The sequence below is a fragment of the Bemisia tabaci genome, chromosome 7, assembly GCF_918797505.1.
Source record: "Bemisia tabaci chromosome 7, PGI_BMITA_v3".
Lineage (NCBI taxonomy): Eukaryota > Metazoa > Arthropoda > Insecta > Hemiptera > Aleyrodidae > Bemisia > Bemisia tabaci.
Window position 1 is genome coordinate 28861866 of NC_092799.1, and position 19845 is coordinate 28881710.

At 40.9% G+C, this 19845-nt stretch overlaps 1 protein-coding gene across 1 annotated transcript in view; it reads left to right on the top strand.

The window, feature by feature from the left end:
* Positions 1-19845, top strand: part of Ras64B (ras-like protein 2) — a 50434-nt gene that overhangs the window by 21041 nt on the left and 9548 nt on the right. Inside the window, exons 2-3 of the mRNA XM_019057983.2 lie at positions 13004-13091; positions 17837-18048. Coding sequence (XP_018913528.1) covers positions 13004-13091; positions 17837-18048 — 300 coding nt within the window. The remainder of the gene's footprint in view (positions 1-13003; positions 13092-17836; positions 18049-19845) is intronic.

Sequence of the window (19845 nt, forward strand, 5' to 3'; positions counted from 1 at the left end):
TTGAACAAAAAGAAATAAATACACTTCTTCTGAATCATCTTATTTATTTTCTTTGAAATACATAAAAATAGCATCCGATTAAATATTAACTATCTTCCGCTTGTGGCAGCGTTACCAAACAGAGCAACTTGCGTGATGTCGGCAAAAACGAGGGGAATCTCGACCTCTCGTGATCATTGCTGTCTACAGGGTGGCAATTTTTCTTGGCTTTATAAATTCCCCATAACTTTTCAGATATTTGAAACATAACAATACCCGACTTTTCCGTGGCCCTCCAAAGTTTTCTTGGCTTGGTTTCTGATACAAATTCCAATCAACAACAATTCTGAGCGCGAAGTGCAAATTGCGGAAATTTTATCGCTCATGAATTTCTCATGAAATGGTTAAACTAAACGTACTAACTAAACCACTAAAACTCGATGAGCGGAACTGACCCATCACTAGAGAGCAGGAACCATTATTTCGCGATTTCCTTGCTGCGCGCGCAAGTTTGGCGCATGAGATCACCGAGAGATCGTCGCGTCGCACACTGGATCGAGTCAATAGGTGAGGTGGGACAAAATTTTGAAACTAAAAAAGCTTACAACTCCGTTTATACAATACTTTAAGGCTCTTAAAGTAGCTCCATTGGTTTCCTCGCAAAATTGTCTTCTAAAAACACCCCTTAAAATTTAAAATGTGACGAAATAAACGTCAAAATCTGCAGTTTTAAAGATTTCATGTCCTACCTCTCTAATTTACTAGATCCACTGCGCGTCACAGCCCCTCGAGGAGTAAACGTTTAAGGAAATGTTACAATTGCTTCGTCCACGGTTTGGTCAAACAGGACGAGATTACGTAAATTTCGAGGAGCTTCATACAGGAAAGTGCGTCATTCAAATTAGCTAGAAGACGCCTGACTGAATGTAGTCTTGACAATGGTACTTTAACCGCGGAATAATGCATGTGTTCAGTAAAAATTTGATACCTTTTAATGATCCGATTTTTAAAAGAACATATTTGTACTTAAATATACATTCAGGAAATAATAAACTTAGTTTAATTACTGTCAATCCTTTATTATGTAGGTAGAATTCCTTTTTCATCGGTGACACTGGTGGACGAAGTTTTACTTTTTTTTGCGTGCTGTGGATCAACTGATCTCAGGTAGATTTTTAGCGCCGATCCCGGAACTAACCATCGCATCTCTGGGTCAGGTGAATTTTCCCCAGAAAAATCAGAATTTTCCCTGAAAATCTATCTTTTCTAAAGAAAAATCAATTTTTCGGAAAAATTTGTGCACGATGGGGAAAATCTATGGTCATTTCGGGAGGCAGAGCCAAAATTACACAGGAAATGATAGAATGCCTAATGGAGAACTTGTTTTCTTCAACCCAATCCACTAGCCCGTTGAGTTCATCAGCAACCGGTGTAGGAACCAAATCCAAAATTTCCTGACCCACCACCGCACCGGAGGTGAATTTTTTCGATCTGGAAGGATTGGATTCAAAGGATTTGACTGAAAATTAGATACTCCATTCTGATCGGTCCAAATCAACGGTGATGCAACAGTCATCTCTCCAAAAAATTAACCGAATCCGGTCGCGAAAATTCGCCTACTCTGATTGGCATCGATGGAGGCATCAGCGGGATCCGTCGAGATTTATGACCATTTCATAATCAGTCTCCATCAGGCGAATTTTCTTTGATTTCATGTTCTGCGGGTCGCTCATCAATCATCATTAAAAACAGTGTTCGAAACTCGCAGGCGCCAACGCGCCAAATGCGCCTAAAAAATCGGCCATGGCGCCTACAAAATGAAGGCTCTGCGTCAACGTGGCCCCTAAATATTGCCCCATAAAAATCTGGATTTTCATAGGAAGTCACATAAAGAAAGAAAAAAAAATCTATTTGAATTGAAAAAGCTCAGAATTTTCAGCACTACAAGTGAAAGCTTTTTCTATTCTTCACGATTTCATTCTTAGTGCTTTTTTTGTCTTCCCCAAGTTACAGCTACTCACTATTTCTGTTACGAAAATATCCTACGTCTAACTTTTCACTAAATGCGCCGTAATGTATACACCGGAAAAAAACACATTGGATCTAGAGTACAGACTCTTGGAAACATCGACAAGAAAAATACTCTTGATTCAATCGGATTTTCGCTTAAATCAAGAACCAAGCCTCTTAATTTGAGCGGATTTCCTTTTGATTTAAGCAAAAATCTGATTGAATCAAGAGTCCTTTTTCTTGTCAATGTTTTCAAGAGTCTGGACTCTAGATCCAATGTGTTTTTTTTTCCTGTGTAGGCAAAAAGTCAATTTGGCCCCTAAAAAATCCTCAATGGCGCCTAAAAATCGGGCTTGATGCGACACGTGGCTCTTAAAACTCAAAGGTGAGTTTCGGACACTGTTCATGACGCGTGACTGAACGAACCCATAACTCCCCGCCAATTTGCAGGGACGGACGATTGCAAAACGAGTCTCCTCTCGAGCCGATACGGTCAAGTTAGGATGTTGGCTGAACTCGGCATTTTCTTGGCCGCCCAACTTAAGCTCTCGAATGTGACAGCAACTCGCCCGCGAATTCTCTGAAAATTTCAACTGGAGCCCATTTCTCATAATCGTACGGGCCCGATCTTGGCGCTCTGAAACGGTCGCCACTCAAACTTGCCGACTTTCTCCGCACCTCGATCAATCCTCAAGCCTCGCTTTCTTATTGACACCCACTCTATGGACGACTTTGCTGGTTCTCGGTCGCAGCCCCCCCCCCCCCCTCCCTCCCCCCGGAAATGGACTCGGGCAACTTACATTAAAATTAAAGCATGAAAGTTCTGTGCACTTCCTCCCCAGTAAAAGTAAAACCACCTGACGTCCGATTCATCATCTGGTGATTTCGTTTCGACTCACACTGGAACTTTCGCAATTGAGAATTTTCTGGTGTCTGAAATTCGATGAATTTCGTGTTTAAAAGAATGCTATACCAAGTGAGCTGAACACAAGGATACCCTTGGTTCATAAATTGAACAATTATTGGAGAAGACGTGGCACAATGATCTAATCCAATCTGCTAAAATACACGCGTTCAAATTCAGATGACGTCACTAGGCGGTAAATTTTCTCACTTTTAAGTCTATTTCTATACGATTTCCCATAGCAGAAAAAAATTATGAAAAATACTGCAAAGTCGGCACTTCAGGCACTTTTAGATGATGTAATTAAAATTTTGCATTTTTTAATCCAAATTCTCCATTAGGAACTTTAATTTGTAAAATCACCCATCTACATATGAGTAAAGGAATGGCAACTACAATGTTGCTTAACTGAGCCAGACATAGTAGTTCCTCATTGCAAAATGTAGTGCACTTGTATACAGACATTGCTCTGATTTGGTTAGACCATAGTGAAAGAAGGGGTTGGCTCAAAAAATAACACAGTTATGGGGTTCGTCTCAAACTTATTTAGCACCAACGAGGGGTAGAAAAGGGTGCACGGTTCTGCTCGACGGGCAAAGGGGTTACTGGGCACCACATCACGTCATGATCAATGACGTGAACAAACATTTGCAACGTCGCAATCGAAAACATTCAGTTTTTTACTTCAGCCATCGGTATTTTTATATTTTGGTGTCATTTATCGTTGGCTTGAGAAGGAGGTATTGCGAACAATTTGGCCTGCTCTAGAACACAAAAGCTCAACACCTCACGTGAATACGATGTTAAGAAGTCCGAAAACTAGATACCTACCCTTCTTTTTCTGAAAGGAGGGTAGCCAGTTTTTTCCATTTTTCCAATTCCTCTTTGGGAAGACGACCGTCCATAGAGGAGAAACAGGCACCTTTCGGGCAATTGGTCATAAAAATTTACTGCTAACTACAGTGTATCCGTTTTTCCAAGACCTCTTAAGAATCTTTCTCGTGGAAATTGAATTTCGCCAGTCGCAACTAAGCACTTTCGCGTCAAGTGCCTATCTGAGTAATATAAATGAAAATATGGTAACGTTTAGCTGAACCGATATTATTTGAGTCATTCCTGTGGAAAACTACGTTTAGGCTTTCCGATGGTGCTGAGAATATACAACTTTGTACTTGAAAGGCAACTGAACAACATAAAGATCCTCTCGGAATTTTCTCACCGAAACTCTTATCATATTATTACACGTACGTCCATAGTTATTGATCGCATTGATGTTTGTTTGATTTGGTGCAAATTATGAGCGATTTTGAAAATTCTGAGCAGTATCACAAAGCTTAACGTCTTCTCAACAAAGAATATTTTATTCATTTCATATCCATCAGGCAGATTCCATTTTGAAAGAGTTGTGCTGATTTAAAAGTCCCATACTTACGCGAATATCTTTCCAGAGACTTAGGAGACATATTATTGGCAAAGATTTAAATTGGAAGACATATTTATGTTAAACGCCGTCGGAATGAACAGTGCAATGACTGAGTAATGAGCCGTTTCCTCCATTTTAATTTAGACGTTTGCATCTACAGACATGCATCTCAAGTATGTTCACACATTTTTTGCCCTTACCGTGTCATTAGTTGAGTTGATGCACACATCCACAACCACATTAATGGCAGATACATTTTTCATCTATAGTTTTAGCGGTACTGACAATTCGCGTTGCTGAAACAGATTTCATTCGGTCCCCATCTTCGAAAATTTAAAATTCCTAAAATATAAAATGTGTTGAGCATGATTAAAACAAAAAATTTCTTTCTTCGTCAGAAACTCTTTCGATTTTCTTATATCTAACTCAACAGCAAACGCTCCATTGAAAAGTTGGCCTCCATGCAGTACCCAAGGTTATCTAGGGTGTTCACCGTGCACTGGAAAAGAACAAAGTTTCCTTGAAAATTTGCGAATGCTGAAAAGGTTGGCACGAATGTGCGGAATACGTGCGAAATCGCAAGATTTTCCCGATCAAATTCAAAAAGTAGCCTTGGATTTTTTAAACGATTCCACACAATTCATCACGAGTATAATCAGTAGTATATCACGTTCCCGTGACATTTTTGTTGAAGATTTTTGCGTTTCAATCCATCTCTAGCATTCCCACATTTCACTCTCCAAATCCAAATCTTATGAAAATCTGTCCCTCCTCGAGTTCAACATGTGTGTTGAGTAAGGCAAAAGTATAAGGAAAAGCCATGGAAAAATGTGGACTTTGGGAACCTCTCACAGAAAAAAAGTCTGGTGGATCCGGAGTTCAGACTCTTTAAACATTTGACAAGAAAATGTGCTCTTAATTCAATCGGATTTCTGTTCGAATCAGAGGGGAATCCGCCTACTTTAAGAGTCTTTGATCTCGATCCAAGCAAAAATCCGATTGAATTTAGAGTATTTTTCCTCGTCAACTTTTTTAAAATTTTTCAGTGCTAAAGAGGAAGAAGATTTTGAAAAGTAAGGAAAATATGAAGAAAAATCAAGAATCTTCGATGTTGAAAGTACTCCCCCACCTCACTGGTACTGCAGACACCTTTTCGTGTCTTTTTCCGCAGATGAGGGTAGGCGGATATTAGTTTCAGTAAAGCTACAGCGAAGGTAGCTGGGAAAAAGGCTTTCCCAGAAACAAGAGGGAACCATTCATATAAAAATTCAAAATCTTAGTGGCGTCATAACGGGATACATAAACGACAGAACTTGGCCAGGAAGCAGAGACCATGACACTGGCTCTAAGCAAAACGTGCATCAGGGAGAGGACCGTCGATCAGTATAATCAGATTCACCATTAAATATGCATAAATCGTACGATGCCAGGGCGCAGATTGCATACCACCGACCACTACCTGTTCTTCCTCCGCAAAGTTCCAGATGAGCCACTTCAGTGGCGTGGCGTGAATTGCGATATATCGATTGTTGTGTCATTTAAAACTGTGGAAAAGGATCGATAAACAAGGTGTTCGCAGCGAACACCTTAATAATCGATTCTTTACCATGGCTTCAAATGGCGAGATATCGATAATCGACTATTCACGCCACGCCACTGAGCCACTTCCACTGACAGTTCCTTGATGCCAGTAATACACGAAAAGATAAAGGAAAAGAAAAAATGCGACCTGGAATTTTAAATCGCTCCCTATACCGACAATCAACGATACACATTTTTAAGAGCACCCCGAGACAATGATAACAGTGGAAAAAACAAGGAGGAGAAACGGGAAACAAGGCTAAAAACACACAATTAATAAAACCCGAGACGTTTCGACTCAAGACTGAGTCATTTCCTGTCGGAAACGATAAAAATTTTAAAAAAAAAACGACAAAAAACCTCAATTTTTAAAAGTCCTAGGTATTTTAATTTTTTTTTTTAAAAAAAAAAAATTGAGGTTTTTCATCTTTTTCTTTTTTTTTTTTTTTTTTTTTTTTTTTTTAATTGTTTCCGACTGAAAATGACTCAGTTTTGAGTCGGAATATCTCGGGTTTTATTAATTATGTATTTTTAGCCTCGTTTCCCGTTTCTCCTCCTTGTTTTTTTTCCACTGATACCGACAAACCCGGCTACTTTAACCTATCAATCAAGTATATCAAGCTATGTTTTTTGATGCAATCCAGAAAATTGTTGGTATACATCGAACTAGTTTATAACTCTTTTTATAACTTCTTGCGGAGCTTTGTCCGGGTTATTTTTTATCTATTCATTTTATTTAAGAAAACAATTCGTTTTTATCAGGGGTTTTACCTCTAGGTTTTCCATTGCCCGTGTGAAGATTATACGTAAACACTTCAAAATTGAAAAATTATGTTTTTGAAAACAAAAATCGCCTATTTCGATCTTTCCCCGAGAACCCAGTCATTCCACGCAAAACCTAAAATAATTTTTGCTTAAAAATGCGGTGCTAACTTCGCAGGATTGTCAAAATTATTGTCTTGATTTTTTCGTACGCTCTAAAACACATCCGATTGCCTTGCGAACGCTCATCTCATGCTTTCTTCGTTTACCAAACGGGTTTTTTAATATTTTAATTTCTTTAAACTTGATTTTCTGCACAAGTTAGGTTTTCACACTAATTCACATTGGCAAACTTTAGTCAAACCACAGTTCTGATACTCCGGAATTAAACTGCATACTCAACAGAATCACGAAACTTTTAGCGAATCCGGTGATCGCAACATTAGCAGTCCAATGAAAGGCACCGAACAGTTGTTAAAAGGTACCTTGAGTTACGAGCAACTATTTTAACTCCCCGGAGATCAGCTTGCATACCCAACAAACTGAAGGAAACCTGAGGGAATCTGGTGATTCGTGGAGCATTCTCGTCGTCACCGAAATTATTTGGAATTTTTGTCCTTGCGAAGAGGTTGATCGGTCAGTTGTTCGCAGTCTACTAGCATGATCAATCTGCACTGGATGCTGGATGCCAGCGCCGTATCTTGTATGCCCCCCGACCGCCTCGCGGTCCAATTCTCCCTAAGCGCTTCGCGCCTCAAGCGTTATGCATCACGTGATACTATTATTATGATTTCATTAGCTTTAATCGTGAGTTTTAATTTCGACATTTAACTGTCAGCGACATTGGTAAAACATTTTTAAAAAAATTGAAATTACTCACTGGCGTGAACCGTGAAAATCGTAAAATTCGGACGCGTTTCGAAGGTGCCTGACCTCCGTCTTGCTGGGTCGCGCTGAGAACAGAGGTCAGACTGGTCAGGCGCCTCCGAAACGCGTCCTAATTTTACTTATTTTACGATTCATGCCGGTGAGTGGTTTCAAGTTTTTTTTAAATTTTTTACCAATTTAAACGTCACTTGTGTAGTATTTTGAACTCCTACCTTGAAATCTTGCCAGTGACATAACTATACCGATGGATGATTCGTGTTAAAACCTCATCCAATTTGCGGAGTTTTTGGATAATTTTCACACGGACAGTCACAATGGACCACTGGACAAGGTACGAATTTCAGCATTTTTATACATGTTTCGTAACTAAAATTTCACATAGAACACGATGCGCATGTTCAAAATTGCCGAAATAAACTCCTTACGAAGATATTTAATGATTCCTGATGCGTGAATTCAAACCACCCGCTCATGAAAAATCAATGCTCTACGTGATTCATATCGCGCGCTAAACGTTACCATGACAGTCTCTGCGATCAGGTCCGGATTAAAGGGGTGGCCACATGGGTCGCAGCCCATGGCGGCAAATCTATACGGGGCGGCAAATTTTGCCATTTTTTTAAATGTAGGTATTAAAAAAATCGGATTTAGAAAAAAAATTTACAAACGAGAAAAGGCGACGAAATCTCTCATTTCCTGAGAGTATAGTAATTTCTAATTTTGTCGTCTTTCAGTGATACAAGAGACAGCACCTTTAATTAGTCGAGTTAAGAGAGAAACGAAACACGCAATTTGGCCTGGAACGGCGCGACTTAGAGAGAAATAATGAGCAGGACTTGAGATGAAAAGGAGAAGCCATCGGCGCGGCGATCGGCATGTAACACATATTAGCGCCTACAATACTGCACGAATACTTCTCGCATTGCATCAAACACAGTGCGGTCATTGCGGTCAGCGTGAAACGGATAGCGCCTACAAGAATGCATGAATTTCACGCATGTTCACGCATTATGGCAAACACAATGCGATCAGCGTAAAACGCATAGCGCCTACAAGACTGCGTGAATACTTCACGCATAGCGCCTACAAGACTGCGTGAATACTTCACGCATTGCGTCAAACAGTGCGTTCAGCAACGGCGCGGCGGAAGTTAAAATCATTAATCCACATTCATGTTTGTTTTTTCATAATTTCTGATGAATGGAAGGCCTTGTCCGCACAGAGATAGGTTTACGAAACTTAACTTTCGCGCTAAGTTCCGTGAACTTTTGGTAGTAGTGTTGACAGGGAATTCCCAAAAAATGTGTTCAATACGAGTAAACGCGTCTTATGCACCCCTTCCCCGCTGGTACGTTCATTTGATGGTTTTTATTGATGTTTCAAAACGAATGAGAAGGGGGCGACAAAATACAGGCCGCCCCCAGGTTGCCTTAGGTGGCCTATGGGCGGCAAGTAAGTAAATCCGGCCTTGTCTGCGATATAAAAATCTGGCAACCTCAATCTTGACGCTTTGGCTCAGGTATAGCAAATTGCTAATAGTTTGAACAACACGTGGTGGAAAATGAACATTGATCGATTGAGAAGCTTGCTAAAACCGTTGTAGAGCGCTATTTGACTCGCATAGAGCTTTGAGTTTCTTGTGAGCGGGCAGTTCAAATTCCGCGTAACCAATGTGAAATAAAAACGTCAATATGTTCGTTATGTGCGAAGGATGGCAGACGATCGGTTGCCCAAGCAGGTTTTCGATTGGGTTCCTCCCGGAAGGCGACGGCGTGGACGTCCTGTGAAAGGCTGGCGACAAGGGGTGGAGGAGGAGATCAGAAGGTGCCAATTTCCACATGATACCTGGGAGGTTAGGGGGCAATGGCGATTGGGCGTCGCGTGGCAGAGCGCGAGGCTGCGCTATAAAAGCGGCTTTATGTATGTATCTCCGTTAGTAGTTGGTTTCAGTATATTCGTTGTGCGAATCGTGAAATTCTGGTTAAGAAACATGTATCAGATTGCTTAATTTCGCACCTTGTCTAGCGGTCCATTCTCTCGAAGAAGAGTTTTCCGCCAAAATTCATTCTCAGATTTTTTGGACCCTCAAAATTCGAACAGCTACCCATTCGAATGTTTATGGTGACGTCACATCAAGATCAACGCGCGTCGATTCGACCACGACTCGGATGTGCATGAAAGGATGATTCGCTCGCCAACGTCGGGTGATGAACCGTGACATGGGTGCGAACAACTGCCGGCCACTCGTGCTAATGAGCTTGATGACGGATGACGGGTCATAACCGGGAGGGGGAGGGGGAGGTGGACCAAAACAGGCAGTTGAGTGGACGCAACAAGTTCTCCTTGAGGACGTCCCGCGGCTGCAGAAGGGAGGGGGGAGGGGGTTCCTCGATTGAAGTGTGCACTCGAGCTTCTGGCCCGTGCTAACGTAGCGTGATAAATATTTGTCGAAAGTTATGTATACACACCCAGAGGAAAATTACCGCGGATTGTGGTAGTTGGGCCGAAGAGTGCTTAAGATGAAAGCTCTAATTGGAACAGTGAGAAGGAAAACACACCAACTCGGTAACTCTAAAATCCTCAATTTTCATTTAGAACTGTCAATTTCCATAAAGGCCATTGAAGTTGGCGAATCTATTCCAACTTGGACCTTTAAAGCGTCTTTAAGTACTTTTCTTTCGGCACCAAACATTTTCTTCTTGGACTTACTTCTTCACCTACCGCGCAGTTTTGCGTGTGTCCACATTATTTTCATTTTTTTGAGTTGTGTTTTCGTTCTCACTTGTTCAATTGTTCAATACAGGGGAAGTCCTATCTGGAGTCAAAAATAAAATAACTGAAATATTTTGCGTCAAATAATTCCCGGACTTCAACATAACTCATGGTTGTAAGACTCTTCTACCACTGACTACTTACACTTCTCAACAATTTTCCTTCCAATTTTTCAGATAATCTTGTTTGCAATTTCACCGGAAGCTCCTGAAAGTTTCAAGGAAAAATGTCGACAACCTTCCTCAAATTGAGTGTTCCATCGGGAGAGATTTGATAACATTCAAATGCTGATAAGACGTTCTTCCTTAGGAAGGCGCTGTCCTTTGCATTGCCGTGCTTGGCGAAAACGCCGCGTGAGCACTCGGATGTTGCCACGTTTCCTCTCAGAAAATATTTACCATCGAAAAAAGTTATGAATATTTTTCCTTGACATTTTCTGACCTTTTCGATCAAATTACGTACGATATCCTCTGAAACCCCGGAAGAGAACTTTTCCCAAATTTTCCTGAAAATTTGTGATTGATTTGTCGAGGGAAATTTGGTAGCGTCTGATGGCTTGTACGACGTTCTACCGTACTGCCGTGCTAAGGAAAAACGCCGTATGAACATTCGAGAGTTGCCAAATTTCCTCCAATAAAATGCTCATTTTTGAGGAGAGTCGTGAATATTTTCTCTTGATATTTTCTGATAATTTAGAGCTAGTTGCGGCTGAAATTCTTTGAAAAATTGGAGAGAGAATCTTCACAAATTTCCCTATAAATTCGTATTTTATCCAAGGAAATTTGGCAAAGTCTGAAGACTCATACGACGTTCTTCCTTAGCACGGCAGAGTAACTTGTCCACCCACCGCACCGGCCGCAGCCGAGGCTTATAAGTTCCCGCTCAGCATGCTCCTCATACAGTGCTGCCATTTCCCGGAAGTAATTCCGAAATCCGGAAATTTTTCCGGAATTTTTAGCTATTTTTGGAATGGACCACTAGACAAGGTACACATTTCAGCATTTTGATACAGGTTACTTATCCAAAATTTTACGTAGAACACGATGCGCTCAACGAAAATGACCGAAATCAATACCTTACGAAGATATTTAATGATTCTTAATGCGTGAATTCAAACCATCCGCTCATGAAAACTCAATGCTCTACGTGATTCACATCGAGCGCTAAACGTTATCATGACAGTCTCTGCGATATGAAAATCTGGCAACCTCGATCTTGACGCTTTGGCTCAGCTATAGCAAATTGCGTGTAGTTTGAACAACACATGGTGGGAAATGAACATTGCTCGATTGAGAAGCTTGCTGAAACTGTTGTAGTGCGCGATTTGACTCACGTAGAGCTTTGAGTTTCTTGTGAGCGGGCAGTTCAAATTCCTTGTAACCAATGTGTAATAAAAACGTTCATATATCTTCTTTAAAAGTTGGTCTCAGTAATTTTCGTTGTAAGAATCGTGTTTTACGTAAAATTATGTTTAAGGAACGTGTATCAGATTGCTTAAATTCGTACCTTGTCTAGTGGTCCATTCCCTCGAAATTTGCAGTTTTTCGCCAGTTTGACCATATATTTGTTGATCAAATTTGACGATCTTCGGAACTGTATCCGGGCGTATTTCGGAATTTTCCCCCGGAATTTTTCTCGGAACTCTGGCAAATCGGAATATGTTTCCGGAATTCGGAATTATTTCGGAATCTTTTGATAAAATAGAATGGCAGCGCTGTCCTCAAATTCAGGTGTTGTTCCTGCGAACTCCCCGAACTCTCTCTCCTCGTCCCGCGTCGATGCTCAGACAACATGCTCGTTTTTTGATGAGCTCCGAAACGCGAGAACCCTTACGGGTCTCAGGGGTCATCGGGAATTAGACGTATTAGATTTTAGCATGGACCAATTTCTACGTGCCAGGAAATCTTCGTTCCTCAAATAATTTATCGGTCTGCCGACGTCGTGCGCCAACACCCCACGCTCCCCGACGGATACGGCCTATTCCTCCCCACGCTCGTTTTTGATTCGTCCTGCCGTGCCGAGGAAGAACGCCGTAAGAGCATTCAGGCGTTGCCAAATTTCCGCAGATAAAATGTTTATTTTTGAGTAGGAATATGCATGTTTTCTCCTGAAGTTCTCAGATAATTCAGATCTGATCGCGAATAAAATCCTTTGAAAAATTCGAAGAAAAATATTCCCAAATTTTCCCTGAAATTCATAATTTATCAAAGAAAATTTGGCAACACCTGGAGGCTCTTACGGCATTTTTCCTTAGTACGGCAGCTTACCGAAGTGCAATAAAAGAATCCTAAAGTGGATAAAAAGCGAATTTCAGGCTTTAAAAGAAGGTTTTGAGTTCATCAGGATTAACGGAAACTTTTTCACCATTCGTCTGATCCAAGAGAAGGTCTAAAGCGATTTTTAGGTTTTTCGGTGAAGTTACATATTCAACGCTATCTACAGGAGGAGTACAGCTTTACAGACGTGAAAGATGACGTCATTCGTATTTATTCATGCCATACTTCAAGATGACGTCATTCTCCGTATTTTTTAAAATGCGACAGTTCTGTTAATGGCAGTTGAAATTACACTCAAAACATGGTAAACAGGTTTGATTTCATCCAAAAGTTGTTAGAAAACTGTGAAATGTTCCTTTGAGTATTCCATGGATCTAATTCTTTTCGTTGTTTTCCTTTGTCCAACAGAGCTATTTCGTCACCGATTATGACCCCACAATCGAAGACTCTTACACAAAACAATGCGTGATTGATGACGTTCCTGCCAAATTAGACAGTACGTATACCTTAAACTCTCCATTTTTTTTCTCAAACTTATATTTATTTTTCCAAAAAGAGTTCTAAATAAAGTCAGTTGAATACGTAATATCTTCTGTCCAACTCTTCCCTATTTCATGCTGAGTTTTAAAAGCAAGCCCCTCAAAATAAGTGAGTCATGCAAAATTGCTGTTTCAACTTTTGAAATTTTGCCCTGGGTCTAAAAAGTACTTTTCAATTGCTGTGCATTTTTTGGTGCACCAATTGATTTTTTTTTTTTTTTTTTTTTTTCTGAAACATTATTCTGATACCCTATTCTATCTTATATCAAACTAGGGGGCCCTCCCCCCCTGACCGCTACGCGGCCCAACCCCCGGGAGGGCGCCTCGCGCCCTCAGGCCCGCTTCGCGGGCCCTATACGCATATGTATAGGCAAAAATGTTCTTCCATTTTAATACACCATTTTGTGTTCGAGCTGCATCGATTTCAAAATTTTTGACGTAACACTCAGATTTGTAAATGAAGAGGAATAGCTGGATGTACATAATTTCACAGTCCACTTACTGGAGAAATTTCCATTTATTATGTTATTTTTAAATACTTAATATAAAATAAAAAATCGGATTTCGACCGTTAAGAGTTAATAATATTTGGTCCGTCCCGACGCGACGCAGCGCCTGCCCTCTCACTTTGTATCTGCTGTTTATCTGCTGTAAATATTAATAGAAATTCAGCAATCAAGTAAATTGACCAATGCCACAAATTGAAGCCGGAAGAATGCAGGAAAAATTGAGTTAAACCTTATACCTTGGACCTTGAGCCTTGAACCCTGAGCGATGCACCGTTGTCCCTCAACTCTTCGAATGAGGAGCCGTTCACGAGCTTTTCCATTGTTTTATTGTTTTCTAGCAGGAAACCCGTGCTACGCACAGGAAAACCCCACCATCAGCAATCACTGTGATTAGTGATCAGTTACTAATTGTGTTTCTGAATTATCGTCTACTATTTCAAAATTGGCGAGACACACTGGTTTGATAAAAAAGTAGAAATTAGTAGTATGCTGCTATTTTGGTCTGTTCTTCAGTAAGCTCATATGATAATTGTAATAATCAAAAATACCCAATCAAAAGTTGGTTATTCTCATAAAGATTTGATACTTTTGTCAGTTCAATGTTTAAGGATTTTGTAAAACAAATTAGAAATTACACGATATCACGGCAAATACGTCGTGTTCCTAGCGAATTTCTAAGATCATTATAATTAATTGCGAGTTATTCACATCAATATCGTGGCATACACGCGAATTTCTGACTCAATTAAGACTACGTAAATGTGCGCATAAAACTCATAAACATCTGTTGCTTGGGATGGGCGAAAACGTATGATTTTCCTTCAATTTTGTATGATACCACATACCCACTCCGGAGTTCAAATAGTTTCTCGCTTCATTTCAAGCACACTGAGAAAAAACTATGGCTTATAAACCTATTAGAGGTAAATATGGAACACCACTAATAGTAGTACCTCTAAATATAATAATAGCACATATACCTTAGTTATGGTACCTGTACCTCAATTAGGTACAGAGACCTTAGTATGGTTCACAGACCGAGAATCATTAGTTTATTTACGACTATTATAGGTGTTCCATATTTACCTCTAATAGGTTTATAAACCATAGTTTTTTCTCAGTGAGGTGAAGAATGTCGGAGCGATGTTCTGTTTGCTCCGCTGTCGCTGTCAGCACCGCGACTACAGGCGCAGTGTGACCGAGCCGTCAGCACAGTATAGAACGCCTTCAATCTAGCAAGCGGCAATGTGCGCAGAGGAGACCAATGCCATAGAATAAAAAGACTACGTCAGTCTCTTTATTCTATGCCAATGAACAGACAGATTTTCCAGATTTTCACATCTCTGAGAGGGTAGCCCGGCAACGGAGGCACGAGTCGGAGCTCGCAAAAATCATGGCGCGGCGTTTCCAACAGCGCGACGCAGAACTCGTTCCATCTTCCTCGCACTCGTTGGACGCCGAACTCCTTCCATCTTCCTCGCACCCGTTGCGCGCACCGGAAGAACACACGTAAAATTTATCAGCTGTCTTCGAGCGCGAGCCGCGGAAATCGCTCCATCTCGCTCGCATTCTCTCTCGCACCCGTTGTCCTCACGGGAAAATCGACCCGCGCGGACCGCGATATCCCGCGAACCGGCGGGCGGATCGCGAAATCCTCCCTTATCCGGCGCCTCGGGGTAGAGAGGGATCCCAGTGCGGAATCTCAGGGTCACACGGCCTCCCGTTCACGAGATCCGCTGATACGTGAGTCAGTCAGTCAGTCAGTCAGTGAGTGAGTCAATCAACGTGAAGTCTGCTTTATTAGTATAGACGACCCGCGCGGACCGCGATATCCCGCGAACCGGCGGGCGGATCGCGAAATCCTCCCTTATCCGGCGCCTCATCCGGGGTAGAGAGGGATCCCAGTGCGGAATCTCAGGGTCACACGGCCTCCCGTTCACGAGATCCGCTGATACGTGAGTCAGTCAGTCAGTCAGTCAGTGAGTGAGTCAATCAACGTGAAGTCTGCTTTATTAGTATAGATAGTATAGATTCGAGTCACTCAGGTAGAATCCCACACCTTGACGTTTCTAGCGGATACAACATATCTCTCACACTATTAACATTGGACTTAATTGACATGAGCTTTAAAAGCTGTTCAACATTAAAAGTTCGGGGTTTCATAATTTTTTGCACATTACATCTACTACAGATGAATTACATGCAAAGATCATCCTTATCAGTCCGGCAGTTCGTTAGAAATAGTGCTTTCAAGATTTTGCTTGTTGCTGTACAATATGTATAGATGCTTAAGTAGGAACGAGTACCTTTACTCACTGTCAATATTTTTGAGAGTTCAATGAAAAATTTAATAAAAGTCTCTAAGTGAATTTCAATTAAAAAAAGTATAATTGGGAGGATTTAAACAGAATCCGCTTATGTGCATTTCACGCTGCCTAAATTTCTTTCAGATCGAATTTTCTTCCAAAAAAGCTAAGCACTATAACGCCTTGAAAATTGTTGTGAATTTTCCGTAAAGTAGGTATGAAGAATGCACTCACGAATTTACATGGCAAAATATTGCTTGGGTTCTCTGTGAAAAGATGAGTGAAACATGAAAAGAAATGGGGTAAAACTTGATGAAGTAAGACTGATTCTGGTTTTAAAGCCAGTCAATCGTATGTTTTGTCTCATTCTTGGCTCTGTAAGATTGTTTCCAATGTTGATATCATACATTTAAAGTTGAAACCAAGTATAAAAAAATATGGCATAGAGCCAAAACCCCATAATTGGCCCATGAAAAAGCAAATTACGTATTTGTATTCCCAGCATCAATGGTGGCTCGGGGGGGGGGGGGGGGGGGGCGCACGTCTCCCCCCCCTCCTCCGTTCGTCTGAAAAAAAAGAGGAAGAAAAAGAGAAGGAAGGAATGGAGGAAAGAAAAAGGAAAGACGCTTAAATTTTGTAATTATTCTTGACGAAATTGACTCAAACTACATGTAAAATGCCTCAACAATTCAAAAACATTGAGGCCCCCGGACCCCCCTCCCTCCCAGTGCTAGATTTATGGATCCGCCTTTACCCAGTATGCGCAGTTCTACACGTTGAAGGAGGTTGGTAACCAGCAACTAATAGGTATAACGGGAGGCATTTAAAGACAGGGCACCGAATCTTAAGTAAGTAATGTCAATGGAGATGTTGCATGTGTGAGGGATTTGCGATTTGACCATTGATTCTTATGTGAAAGTTTGCGAGAAACACGATGGTGCCACCGGTTTTCCCTGAAATCATCTCCCAAGCTCAAAAAAAGCTTTAAAAATGAGGCCAAAATGGAGGGGGATATCCCACCCTACCCTGAGAGTCCACCTCTACATCAAAACGAACTCTCTATGCAAAGATAGGAAGCAAATACATTGACACGGCTGCCACTTTTATTTGGGGACTCCAAAACTGAAAACACGGCAACCCTGCTAATGTATTTGCTCCCTTTCTTTGCATGGAGAGTTTGTTTTGATGTAGAAGTGGACTCTCAGGGTAGGGTGGGATATCCCCTCCATATTGGCCTCAAGTTGAGAGCTTTTTTTGAGCTTGGGAGATGACTTCAGAGAAAACCAGTGGCACCATCGTGTTTCTCGCGAACTTTTGCATAAGAACCAATATTCAAATCGCAAATCCTTCACACATGCAACATCTCCATTGACAGGAGACAAAATTATCTCAGGGTCTTTCCCTGACATCCTGAGTGAATGAAAATAGGGATAGTTATAATATGTTTATTTTAGCTGTGGAAATAATTACAGTATTTATATCAGAATTCCTCCGCCATTTTCCTCCACACCAAACTGACAAAAACTTCCGAATCCAACGTCCTTTGCTGAAACCTTCTAGATTTTAAAAGCACAGTTTAATTTTTCTCTCGCTTTTAGTGTATTTTCCGAAGGAAAGATACACTATTGCGTTCTCCCTCATGGTGGGACCTAGACCTGGGACCATGTAAAGAGCACCGATCTCGAGTCGTAGATCACGAATTTATATGTCATTCATTTTCTGTCATATACATATGTATGTATGTATTTCAGCCAGCGTGAGGATTTTTCAGTTTTCAGAGCGTTGAGCAGCAGTTAATTTTTTATGCTGCAATGTGCCAAAATGTAGATGATGTTATGTTTTAATAGTGTGTCTAATCAGACTCTTACCAACATTATTTTGTTATAGTTTTAGATACAGCGGGGCAGGAAGAATTTAGTGCCATGCGTGAGCAATACATGCGCTCTGGAGAAGGATTTTTGTTGGTGTTCTCTGTCACAGACCATGCCAGTTTTGATGAAATGTACAAGTTCCATAGGCAAATACTGCGAGTGAAAGACAGAGATGAATTCCCTATGCTCATGGTCGGGAACAAGGCAGATTTAGAGCACCAAAGACAGGTGAGGCCAAGTACCATTCCTTTTTTAATCAACTAGCCTGCAGGGTGTCTACTAGTCCGACATTTCCGGAAATAGTGCTGACTTTTTAATGGCGGTCCGGAAGTATTGAAAAAGTGCGGAAATTCCGCGAGAAGGTCCGGAATTTTTTTCATTTTTTTGTCGCAATTTGAGAGAGAAATTCAAATTTTTGAAATTTTTCGAATTTCGTCAAATGGAGGTACTGAAAAAGCAGTGAATTTTTCTGTTGAGGAGATACTGAATTTCTCGGGAACGCACTGGAAAAGTACTGATTTCTGACCAGCCTGTTTTAGTGGACACCGACACTCCGGCCTGCTTCTTAATCATGAAGTTTGATCAGTGAATATTTTTCTTTAGGTATCAAGTATCTAATCTTGTAACAATTATTAGTGCAAGGCTTAAAAGCCTCAGTTGATCTAGCTTAGAGTCTTTTAGATTTCTCACATAAAACTGACTTGTCCATTCAGGGTGTTTAATAAAATTGTATTTCCCCTCTCCCTAACTTTTCAGGTTTCCTGTGACCTTGCGATTTTCCTTCTCCCTGACTTCCCTAATTGAGGAGCATTCCGGAAAAGGGGCACATACGCGTATGTGCCCTTTTTTCGGAAATGGCAGAAACGGATTCCTCGCATCCTGATGTACCAATGTCCCGAATTTCAGCTTAATTGATCAATTTTTGGAGCTAAGAGACCAAGTTTTGTGAGGCTAAGTCAGGCGTATTTCATCTTTTTGCCCCTGGGTGCGGTCGCCGCGACGCAATGTGTTGAGGAGATAGCGCGCAGGGCGCAGGCAGGCGGGTGATGGGTACTGATATTAGTAAGGATCCCTCATTACAGATGCATCGCACTGATTCTACTAATCAATGCAATATCATCGGGTTGCAGTGATTGTCTACACGTTTTACCGCGCGGTGACACGTGAAATTCTGTAATTATTAATAATTCAATTTTTAATGGTCTCTTGTGGGTTTTAATTTTTCGATTTTTTCGCGTGTTTGGCTGTCTTTTATATTAACGATGATCGAAAATGACCCACCCGCACGTTCGCGATCGAAATTATGATTTATTTTCGTTTAGAAACTCGTTAAAGTCTTGAAAATTTAGCTTTGAAAGCCAAAACCTATAACCACCAGTCCATTTCCGGAAAAAGGGCACATAACGGAAAATTTTGAAAAATTCCTCCCACAACACTGAAAGAAGTGTAAGTTTTACCAATGGTCTTTATTCATTCTGGGGTGTATGAACGTTGATATGAGTGCCCCTGCCCCAGTTCCGATGTATGTCATCATCAGCCCCCAGAAAGTAGGAATGAAAACTTCAAATGCGTTTTTCTCACAACTTGTTTTTTCGGTTTGTGCCCTTTTTCCGGGAAGCTCCTCAATTTTCCCTGATTTTTTTTTTCCAAATGAAAAGAAACTCGAAAATGAATAGGACTCGACGCAAAGCATCAAAACAGACTGGAAGAAAACTGTTTGAGGCTTAGCGTAAAAGTGCTGTGCTGTGACGTTATGCAAAGCATGTAAATGTTACAACTCTCCCGGTTATGCATTTACTTTCCCTGAATCTCCTTAATTGCTCGATCAGTTTTATCTCCTTGGCTTTCCCGATCGCTAGACACCCTTGTCAATCGTCAATTAATATCGAATAGAGTCACCAAAATCTTGTGTAGAGGTCTTCGGAACGTATAGTAATGATTCTAGTCATGATTTCTTCGTTGGCTGTTTTTTTTTTTTTTTTTTTTTTTTTTTTTTTTTTTGCAAAGTATACAAACCATCGAGTT